The 12,111-nt window shown below is 30.9% G+C and overlaps 1 protein-coding gene and 1 long non-coding RNA gene across 3 annotated transcripts; both read left to right on the top strand.

Moving 5' to 3' along the window:
• Nucleotides 1-6,442: 6,442 nt before the first annotated feature.
• Nucleotides 6,443-11,761, top strand: LOC109339920 (probable glycerol-3-phosphate acyltransferase 8). 2 transcript variants are annotated; one of them, XM_019577453.1, is made up of 4 exons: nucleotides 6,443-6,796; nucleotides 7,300-7,612; nucleotides 10,426-11,350; nucleotides 11,429-11,761. In XM_019577453.1, the coding sequence occupies exons 1-3, from the start codon at nucleotides 6,480-6,482 to the stop codon at nucleotides 11,302-11,304; spliced, it is 1,509 nt and encodes a 502-aa protein (XP_019432998.1). In that variant the 5' UTR covers nucleotides 6,443-6,479; the 3' UTR covers nucleotides 11,305-11,350; nucleotides 11,429-11,761. The 2 variants fall into 2 exon arrangements, with proteins under 2 accessions (XP_019432998.1, XP_019432997.1); XM_019577452.1 differs by having other exon boundaries at nucleotides 10,426-11,755.
• Nucleotides 8,697-9,010, top strand: LOC109339921. The gene is made up of 2 exons (XR_002106728.1): nucleotides 8,697-8,810; nucleotides 8,850-9,010. It is a non-coding gene; the product is annotated as an uncharacterized LOC109339921 (long non-coding RNA).
• Nucleotides 11,762-12,111: the final 350 nt, after the last annotated feature.

Here is a 12,111-nt window from a genome sequence, read left to right as displayed (position 1 = left end):
GATGTAAATGATAAATGATGAACTATATGTTAAAGTATATTTTATGTCCGAGTGTGATATTCTGAGTAAGTCCACGCCGTCAATGAATTTATGTTCATTAGATGTCTTACTCTCTCTGTTGTATTGTTCTCGTTTTGTATATATTTCCTATGCAGATGGCCAACAACAACACTCACATTCGAGGTTATACTTCACGATGTCCCTGATGGGACAATGGGCTAGTGACGGGCACAAATATACATACACAAGCCCCTACGGTCTATCGTTGCACATGGTGTGCAATGGGTCATCGATGATGATCCCTTACCCCGACACCTACATTAACGCTTCCTTCACCTTGCCACCAAAGAGGTCGTTGTCTCCAGAGGTTGGACTTCGATACCCGCCAGTCAGGAGTGATGGCGCTGTTCCCTCCCACAGTTATAAGACGTGACCAGATTGTTTGGATGCTCCGTCATCCAGTAGAGCCAAGAGGAGCAGTGGTCTTGAAGGAGGTCCCTGCAAGAAGGCTCCGGTTTTGAGAATGTCATCCCCTCCGAATTATGTCGTTGGGTTATGGCATAATGAAGTGGAGGAAGAGGAGGAGGAGGAGGAGGTCGTTGAGCTCGTCAATGTAGAGTGCTCGGTGGAGGTGATCGACCTCGTGTTTGACTCGGAATAGGAGGAGGACCCGAGTGAGGGGTCCAATATTCCTGGAATCTTTTGAGTCAGCTTGTGGCCAATCGATGTCCCCTTTTTGTTTTTGGTGGGGGCTGTATTTCTTTTGTTTTTGTATATGTTAGTGGCGATGTAGTTTCCGCCTTTGCTGACCTAGTCTGTATGAACTGACTATGACTTAACCAATTATATACATCGTATTATTCAGGAAATTGTGAATCAGGTTAAGTTATCATTCGATAACGATAAGTTGATTTTCCGCATTCGAGTTACTTAAAGTGATGTCCCGGAAAAGAAAGATTTGAAAAGGAGGCAATTTTTATATGATTCATTTCAAAAAAAAAATTTACTCATTTTTCCGCAATATTTTTTAGAAGTATTTTTCGGGGCATTACACAGACCACCTATTACACTGCCTGAATATTCTACTTGCCCCCGACAAATCGTAAATGACAGATCTGCAGGTCAAGTAAGGACGACCAGAGTACATCCCTCGTATCCGTTAGATGTTGGACAATGACCAGATGTCATCCCAACACTTCCCAAGCTCTATAAATAGAAGATACCACACATGAAGTATAATTAATTCTCATCATCTCATTTATTGCTACACTTATTGCTCTAACTTCTCTCTTATTTACTCCACTTCTCTCTCTAGAATACTCTACTGACTTGATCATCGAATAACCTTTTCAGGTACTTCCTCTGACGGGCCCAGAAGATCATCCGGCCAAGTTACCTGTTTTCCTATATTACATCGGACATACTCTTCTGACCATCCATCCTCAGTTCCCGATCATCCACTCTTAACACTAAAGAACAACCCCTAATCAACCAAACCAGTTTTACTGATATATAAATTTTGATTTGTTATTAACTCGATTAACCTAATTTATATGTTAAAAAAGTTTAATTTAAACTAAAATTTGAGTTCATTAAATAAATGAGTTAAACTTAAATTAAATATAATTCACCTTGTTAAATTCCCACATTGATTGGATTAGATATACAAATATACTTTTAACCACACGATTCAACCTCGACAAATTGTTTTACCAAAAGTTGAAAAAGTAAACAATGACATTTTTGTATTAATTTCAACGAAAATACATTGATTCTAAAAAAATCGAGATCTAAAAGTATTCAACTCAATTAATATATACATCTGACCTCAGCTTTACGTGTATGTTGACATATATAGAATATCTTAAATTTTTTTACAAACATATATATTTTACGAGTGGAAAATTTATATACTGATGTTGTAAAGATTTATGCACATGCATTCCATTATCTATCATTTATTTGGATTACATTTTTTGAGCAAATCAACCAGAATTAAATATCAATAATGTATGATGTAATGACAGTATATAAAACTCATATACTGACACCCTTTTCTCTTATTTTATTGCTATGGAGTTGAGTCACATATTATACTCAAACTCATACATTGTTAATACATGCATTGTTCTTAAAGTTGTTCTTAACAAAATAAGAACAATTTTACTTTGTTCTTCAACGTGTCATTCTTATTTTTTAACTTTTGTTCTTAAATAAGAACAATTCTTAGTTGTTTTTAGTCAAGAGAAAATGAGAATAGAGGTATATATTGTAGGAAAAATGTACATTGTGGATTGTAATGACAAGGGTTTGTTGAATAAGAAACGTGTATTATTTAATAGTAAGCAGAGCCTACATCTACATGAGTTACATGAAAAAGAAACAAGTACAATGGAAATCAGCAAATTAGAGAGGATGAGGGAAGAAAAATAAGAGGCTACCAAATTCCATACCCACATGATTCACCCCATTCCTCCCTAAATACTCTTCTAATCACACATAATCCTTGAGGAGGGTGTTAGGGACACACATCATCTCTCCACGCCTTGTTTCCTGATTTCCAACACTACTAACAAACTCTATTTTCTTGCCTAACCGTTTCATGTAGTCCCCTACTGCTAACTCACACTCTTCTAGAAGTTGTGGTTCTTTCTTTATTACATAAATCCAAATAAAAATAAGAATGTTGTTTGCTATTGTGGAAAAAAAATATTTATTCTTATTTCAAGGGAAATTATAATAAATTATAAATTAATATGCTATATCTAAATAAGAATAAATATATTGTTTGTAATTGTAGCCATGTAACAGTTTCATTCCGAAAATAAAACAAATTATCTTTCATTGTTACATTCTACATGAAATTCTCTCAATACACATCTTAAGATGATAGGGATGCTTTGTATAAAATAACCTTTCTTATTGCAGTCCACATTTCACTTGATAAAAAGAAAAGGCAGGGCCCACTTGCCCACTGGTCCAGTGTTTTGTGTTGACACCGATCAACCGAAAAAATGGGATGCAATTAAGTGTTGCAGCTCATCCAACTTTAACCAATTTACTCCTTTTGCTACTAGCTCAACCACATTTGACAAATCACGTTAATTCCTCTCTGCCCCATATATGTATCCAAGGGTCAACATTTACCGCTCGACCTCACACCTTATTAGAACTTACACTCACATCTAGTGTAATCTTTAATAAAATTATATAAATTATCTATTCATTTTTTACACCTATATAAATATCTTAATTTATACGTAATTTTATTTATTTATTTTTTTAAATCTAACCGATGATAGAGGTGGGTAGAAGAGGTGACAAGAGAGAGAAAAAAGAAATGTTAGACTTAGATGATATTTAAGTTTCACTCTTCTGGTCCATTAGATTTAGAAAATGAACGAATGAGATAGAGTGTAACTAGTGTAATTCAATTTTGGTGTAAACAAATCTCCCCTAAATCCAAATAGTATAAAAGTATATGTCTCTTCATATACCATATTTTCTTTAACTTTATTATATTTATCATATTTTTTATTTAAAAAATTATACTTTATTTCTCATGTTGTGATAATTTGTGTAACATAAATCACACAAGTTATACTCAATTTCATCCATTTATTTTTTAAATCCAATAGATCATATGAGTGAAACTTAAAAGTCATATAATATTTCTCTTTTTCTCTCTCACCACCTCTATGATATGTTGGATTAAAACAAATGAACGAATTAGATTAGGTGTAACTAGTGTAATTCAATTTAAGTATAAATATATCCATCCTCATTTGAATTTTTCTCCATAATATACATATTTTGTTTAACTTAATTACATAAATTACCTTTTTTGTTTAAAATATCACACTTATTCGTTATGCATAAGTAACTAGCATAATGTACGTATATAAATATTAGTGATTTATGTATGTAAAAAAAAAAAAAAATAATCTCTGAAAATTCATTAAAACTTAGAGGATATTAATATAATTTAATATTGGATTAAAAAATTACATATTTATATTTATTACCTCCAAATTATTGAGAGATATTTAACTTCGTTTTTGGGAATGAGAATAAGCGATAAAAAATCAATATTGGATTTAAAAAAAAATACATATTTGTTAAATCAACATTACAATTTTGATTGTCTATCTCGGCCTTAACATAATACTAAATTCATATATGATTAATCTTAAATAATTACTAAAGTTTAGTAGTGTCTTATCCCTGGATAGTTTAGTATTATAGTACATCAATTAATCATATAGGTGAATGGGTAAGAGAGTATCATTTGAAGTTATTGTATTTATTCATTTAGACAGGTCATATTAATTTAAAACTATAACAATTCATCATATTCTTTTTGTTTCTTTTGTTGAAATATCCAAATAAAATTAAAAATTGTAATATGTATGATGGAAATAAAACATCATTAATTTAACAAATTTCAAATAAGAAACAGAATTTGTTTGAATTTCGAATAAACTTATGAATCATTTTATATGACTTTGTAAATGATCTAGAGCTTAAACTTTAAATGATAATATATTGTTTACCTTATTTTGTCATATATACTTCATATTGAGAAACAAGTATCACTGTATGACATCATTAGTAAAAAATACAAGGAAAACACTATTATAAATTTTAATTCCAATTCCAAATATATATGAATAGTTGATATCAAATCTACCCAAAACTCAATTTTAAGTCTTTTGTACAAAATCTGATCAAGCTCAAATAAATTAAAATATAAAAAAGAAATACTATTGATATTCATAATCAATTTTGTTTTTTGTAAAACATAGGAATGTGTTTTAATTTTCAATTCAACAATGAACCACAACAAATACATCACATGGTAATTAAAATGCATAGGAAGTGTATTAATTTTATACTCAACAATGATCCACAACAAATATATTGCATTATAATTAAATGCTTGACTTAATACCTGCTTAGTTAATAAATTTGCTACAAGTTAAAATAACTTATTTTCATAAGCTTATATCAAAGTATTAGTTAAAAAACTAAAAACTACTTATAAAATATCATGTGCTATTTTTATAATCCAGCTATTTTCATAAATCTAAAGTAAATTAGTATAAGCTATTTGAAAAAGATTAAAATTTGTGCACTGAAGTTTTTACACTGTCAGCATATCATCTACCATTGATTTGTATTATTTTTGTTTGAAAGTCAATGGTGATTAAAAAATCAATGATAAATGATTTACTGACAGTGTAAAAGATACTTATATTATCATTGTATACTTATTAAATCCTTTCTAATATTGTCCAGATTTCTTCTCTCTTACATGGTTGGATATCAGACATCTAATAATAGCACTATATGCTCGTGTAAAACATAATGATAAATTAAACTAAATCCTAAACATAAAGTAGAGATAAAATGATGCATATAATAATAATGTAAGTATTTTGTATATTATATATTTAATTATCATTGACTCTAAAATAAAATAAAAATTAGATAATGCATAATTGTATATAAATTTTTACAATAACATGTATAAATATTATACCCTAAACTAAAATACATTTTACATTATAAAAATAACATAATGATAAATATTGCAAACCCTTAACTTTGTTTACACAGTATGAAAATAAATTTTATGAATGCATTTTTATGGCTACATGATTATGCACGGACAACGATAGAGATAACATTTATTTATGAGAAAAAATTTTATAATTCATAATTTATATTATATTATTATTGACTTTTATTTAAAGTAATATAAATAAAATATAAATATTATTCTTATTGTTTATAAATTTTTATACTTTACTAATGGATAACAGTGACAGTGACAGCAAAATATAGTTGTAGGGTCATTTCATATGCCATATAATTGATTAGAAAAATGTATGGAAATAAAATATTTAATAATTAATTTTTTTGAAGAGTAGATAGTGATGATATATAGAGTAATACAATTTATAGAATATGAGTATAATATTTATATATTATTAGGGTAAAGATTTATATATTAAAAATATATTATTAACTATATATTTGTATTACTTTTAATGTGTTAGTGATGATTCAAAATAAATATTAAAGTGAATAAATTTATTACACTTTCAATATACACTTTTATATAGATTTAATATTTTATATAGATTTAATATGTATATGTTGACAACATAAATAATTTTTACACAGTAAATTATCCACTATTTATATGTTAACTATCAATAATGTGTTAAAAATATACAAAACTTTACAATATTAATACGTAGATTTTAAACTCTTTATTCATATATCCTTTCTTATGATAAAACAATTTGACTCAGGCTGTTATAAAAATCCATCCACCCCCAACTACCATACATCATAACATCAACCATTTGCGAGGTCAAATATGTAAATTAACATTCCAAATACTACATTTAAAACCAAACCTTCCCTCTCCCAATCCACTCACACAAAGAAGAAGAAAAAAACCACACAAAATGGGAACGACGAAACCCAAACTCAAATTCCCTTCCATAACCCACTGCACCGAAACGACGTCGTCGTTTTCATCCATCGCCGCCGATCTCGACGGCACGCTCCTCATTTCCCGGAGCTCCTTCCCTTACTTCATGCTCGTCGCCGTTGAAGCTGGTAGCCTCCTCCGTGGCTTCGTTCTCCTTCTTTCTCTCCCTTTCGTTATCGTATCCTATCTTTTCATTTCTGAAGCCATTGGAATTCAGATCCTTATTTTCATTTCCTTCGCCGGACTTAAGATCCGTGATATCGAACTCGCCTCACGCGCCGTCCTTCCAAGGCACACTCTCTTACTCACTAGTTCACGCGCCACGCTAACATTCTAATTTCGTTATTTATAAGGCTTTTAACTTGCGTTGCGAATTCATTTGAGGTTGCAAAATAATGATTTAGCTCTATGAACTTTAATTAAGACTACGTTTATCACATTTTCTCTGAATCTAAATTTTTGACGCAACAAAATATCGTAGTATGTTTTTTTGAAGCTATAACCGTATTTATAATTGTAGATCACATTTTTTTCCAGATAAACACTAAATAATTGTTGTTGCACATTAAAAATTGAGAAAAAAATATATATTCTGAAAGTGTATTAATTTTGTACGTACTCTGTTTTATATGTAATCATTATCGCCCTTAAAAAAATTCAAATAATTTAGAGTCACTATTATAACTTATATTTCTTATTATTAATTTCTCGATTGCTTTAAACAAGAATGAAGTTATCAAAATTTGTTACTTATGTAATATTCTGAAGTGAAAGTGTGTTATTGTGTTGTGTAGGTTGTATGCTGCAGATGTGAGGAAGGAGAGCTTTGAGGTATTTGATCAGTGCAAGAGAAAGGTGGTGGTGACAGCGAACCCGACGGTGATGGTGGATCCATTCGTGAAGGACTTTCTCGGCGGGGACAAGGTTCTTGGAACGGAGATCGAAGTGAATCCAAAGACAAAGAAAGCTACAGGGTTTGTGAAGAAGCCTGGTGTGCTCGTCGGAAAGTTGAAGCGGTTGGCGATTTTGAAAGAGTTTGGTGATGATTCGCCGGATATTGGACTCGGTGACCGTGAATCTGACCATGATTTCATGTCTATTTGCAAGGTTAGTCTCTCTTACTACTTGATTTCCAAGTAATATACAATATATGCAATGATAATAATGTGTGGATTAATAGTATAGAAGTTAATATATTAATAGTACAATGTGATTGCATTTTATTCAATTATTAATATAGTTTTATCTAAGATTCAATGGTAATAGTTAATATATAAATGTTGGATAATATAATGAAATATTGACATACATTTAAGAAAGACAATAATAATAAAGAATAAATGATGACTTGACAATATAAAAAATATTAAATATCATCTTATAAATATTAAAATTTTAATTATAATTAAATTGTTAATTAACTTTTTTATCAATACCAAACATGTTCATATTTAATTTCATAATTAAGTGGTGAAATTATTATTTATTCACATATTAATTCTTAAATATATTTTTATATGTGTGCTTTAATTTAATCTTGAAGAATCACAATTATAAGGGATCCCAGGTCCTTTGAGTTTTGTGAGTTGGAAAGAAAGGGACTACTTAGACTTCTTAAATAAGTCCTATCAAATTAAGATTCAGAATGCTCTAAATATTTATCATTAATTTCTTTTCATATTCAATTTAATAAGTGTCCTTTTATGGAATTAAGAATTTTGAATTTGTAAGGACAAATTGCATATACATTAATAAATTCAAGAACCCACAGCAAGTATAATTATAGTATCTAATTAATTTATCTATTACCTTCACTATGTTTTAAACCACTTTGGTATTTTTAAAGGTTTTTTTTAATGTAAAACTAGCTTACATATGATATCATTTGCTTCAACAGTCTTATGGAACAGTTGAAAAACACATTGTCTTGTCTTTTCTCCTTGATTGAATCAAACTATATGGATAGGAAGATCATATTGAAGAATGATATCTGCAGGTCATTTAAAGCATTTGGTTGTTCAGTTTAATATCTATCCACAATTTTAATAAAAAGAAATAATAATATAAAAAAAACTTAATTTTTTGGACTTATGTGCATAATCTATCATAGGAACGCCTTGAATTATAATAGCATCAATATATGAATACCTTCAATCAAGTTTTTTACTACTAACACTTAGGTCATTTATACATATATAATTTTTTTATGCTAGATCACATCTCATCTGTAATCAATTTATTTTTTCGGTGAAATTGTAAACGATAATTTAAAGAGTGTGAGATATATAACTCATCGTTGTAAATAGTAATACATCATTAGTCACTATAGAAAATTGTAGTCCAGAACTCAATGGGACCTACCGTATTAACTATCCCAACTAACTGCTAGCTTATCTTTGTTGTGGTCCATTCATGTTTCATATTGTAAAGAATGGTTTATTGCAGTCATGGTCCATTCACATTTCCTACCTCTTAGGTAGCCAACTGCTACCTAAAAATGTTTCCCTAATTAATGCAGCCATGGCTTGTTAACCTACAAGCACGTGCTCCCTCTTTACATGGATATTGACCCAAGAAGGAATTCCAGTTTCAAAATTTTCATATAAAATCCTCATCTTACTTTCTTATGGTGTATGTATGAATATGAGAAAAAATGTATTGACTTAGAGGGTAATAGTTTTATATATTGTTAGTTCATATTAATTTATTATTTATTTTTAATTATTATTGATCTTAAATAATATAATATAAATAAATGTTGAATAATATAATAATCATTGATAAATTTTTACACTAATAATGCATAGATATTGAATTTTTATGAGGATATATTTTTCTTTCCGTTGTTAGAAAATTGGCAATAAAGTAAAATTAAGGAGAAATAATACTAGAATTAGTTAACTACAAGACTTAATGGCAATCCAATCTAGATTCGGCTAATGATTATGAGTTCAACTCTTCTCCATTAATGGAGAAACCAGTACTGGAATATGTGGTTGATAATTTTTTAAAGAGTTTTTATTTATTTTTAATAAAAAATAACATACAATCATAGTTGTTAAAATTTTTTTTGGCCACATGTCATCATCCTATCCAGCACTGGACTCTCCAATACTGGAGATGATCCATTTCCAATGGTTATTCAATCTTTAACCCTAATTGTACTTCCGAAAATCATCACGTGATTTCACAGATCATATATCATTATCATAGTAGGTTTGGTCCATTCATTTCTATGTTTACTGGATGGAGATACCTGTTTTTAAAATTGTCCATTTTTTATCCTAAACCAATATTAATGTGTGAATAAAATAAAATTTTTAAAAGTAAAAAATAATAAAATAGAAGACTTTGATTAACTTGAAATATTAAGTAAGACATCAAACACGTGAACTCCATCTTTGTTCACGGTGCTAACTTGGGGATAGTTACCTGTATCATACACGTTAAAAAAAATATAACCAACACTTCAAATTTCATTATACATTACTGTTTTGTTTGCATGAGTGTTCACTCTTTCTAATCTAATATCACTTACGTAGGGTTTAGTTGATGATTGGTTGTTTTATTATTTTGGTTTAATTGGTGATTAACTAAAGGAAAAACTTTTGTACATCCATGGACATCATTAGGTGACACCCGTATAGGATGTCATTTTTTCACCTTCAAATGACTAAACAAAAGGAAAACTTATCAAGTAAATGTGCATATGTATACAAACAGAAGTTGGTGCTCATTTTGTTCTATCCGAATGTATACATGTATAAAAACAGGATGATTCATTTTGAATACATCTCTACTATTAACTTCACACATTGTTTTGTTGGCACTTGATTATCTAATAATTTATCCTTATCTACACTACCCTAAACCCATTTTATTGGTTTAAATAAAACTTTCATTTTCTCCAAATTTTACAGGAGGGCTACATGGTGCACCCAAGCAAATCAGCAAAACCAGTCCCACAAGACCGTCTTAAGAGCCGCCTTATCTTCCACGACGGCCGGTTCGTGCAACGCCCGGACCCACTCAACGCTCTCATCACCTTTACCTGGCTCCCATTCGGCTTCATTCTCTCCATCATCCGCGTCTACTTCAACCTTCCCCTCCCAGAACGCATTGTCCGCTACACCTACGAGATCCTTGGCATCAACCTCATCATCCGCGGCCACCGCCCTCCACCACCATCTCCCGGCACTCCAGGCAACCTCTATGTCTGTAACCATCGCACTGCTCTTGACCCCATCATCATCGCCATCGCGCTAGGCCGTAAAGTCTCCTGTGTCACTTACAGTGTTAGTAGGCTCTCTCGCTTCCTCTCCCCAATACCCGCGATCGCGCTAACACGCGACCGTGCAGCTGATGCAGCACGCATCACTGAACTTCTCGAGAAGGGCGACCTTGTCGTATGTCCTGAGGGCACAACGTGCAGGGAGCCCTTCTTGTTGAGGTTCAGTGCCTTGTTTGCAGAGATGAGTGATAGGATTGTCCCGGTGGCTGTTAATTGTAAGCAGGGCATGTTTTATGGGACAACTGTACGTGGGGTCAAGTTCTGGGACCCTTATTTCTTCTTCATGAACCCTAGACCTGCTTATGAGGTCAACTTTTTGGATAGGTTACCGGAAGAGATCTCGTGTAAGGCGGGCGGAAAGTCTTCCATTGAAGTGGCCAATCATGTGCAGAAGGTGTTGGGGGAAGTTCTAGGGTTTGAGTGCACTGGATTGACAAGGAAGGATAAGTATATGCTTCTGGGTGGGAATGATGGGAAGGTGGAATCCATGTACAATGCCAAGAAGTGAAGGAAGAAATAACATTCAACTGCTATAATCTTATGTTACTTTTCCAATGCTCCTCTATACATTTACTTTATAACCATTCATCAAAACCTTTTTTGCTTAAAAATATTGATAATAATAGATAGTTGATGAATGGCTATAAAATGTGTAAGAGATAGTGTTTGGAAGAGGGTGTGAGATGACATTTTCTAATAAGATATGCTTGGTGAGATTTGATTTGGAAGAATCAAGTGAGATGTTGCTTTTGTTGTTTATTTTAGAGTTGAGTTGGTTTATAATTTGATATAGAAAATAGAAAACTTAAGTTGTTAGAATTTGATATTTTTGGTGAACACCAATTGGATGGGTTTTTATTATGAATCACTAAATGATTCAAGGGTTTAGAAATATTGTCCTAACAACTTCATGTATTGTTCCATTTAATGTCATTCAGGTTGGTTTTTATGGTTTTATACTTGAACGCTTTGGTTTTTATGACCTAATTTATATTTGTATCTATTAACATCTAACTTTTTCTGCTAAAGGAGAGAAGAAAATGATGAAGGGTATTTGTGACATTTAGTAAAATCTTTTCTTTATCTATTTACTTTGTGTAATGATAACTTTATATTTAAAATAATTTTTTAAAAATAGTTTTATATTATGATTTTTTTAATAAGAACTGAGTTAGTTGGTCTGACTAATGACTCACTTGTCCGACCAATGACCTATTGCCTTAGTACTTTGACTAGTTCAATGACTGATTTAAGTTTAATGATATTGATCATGATCATTAATATTGGCTTTGCCATCTCCCAAAGCGAAAAGATG

The sequence above is a fragment of the Lupinus angustifolius genome, unplaced genomic scaffold (assembly GCF_001865875.1).
Source record: "Lupinus angustifolius cultivar Tanjil unplaced genomic scaffold, LupAngTanjil_v1.0 Scaffold_120_34, whole genome shotgun sequence".
In the NCBI taxonomy this organism is placed as follows: Eukaryota; Viridiplantae; Streptophyta; class Magnoliopsida; order Fabales; family Fabaceae; genus Lupinus; species Lupinus angustifolius.
The sequence above is the reverse complement of the archived record's forward strand: the minus strand, read 5'-3'. Positions and strand labels throughout refer to the sequence as shown.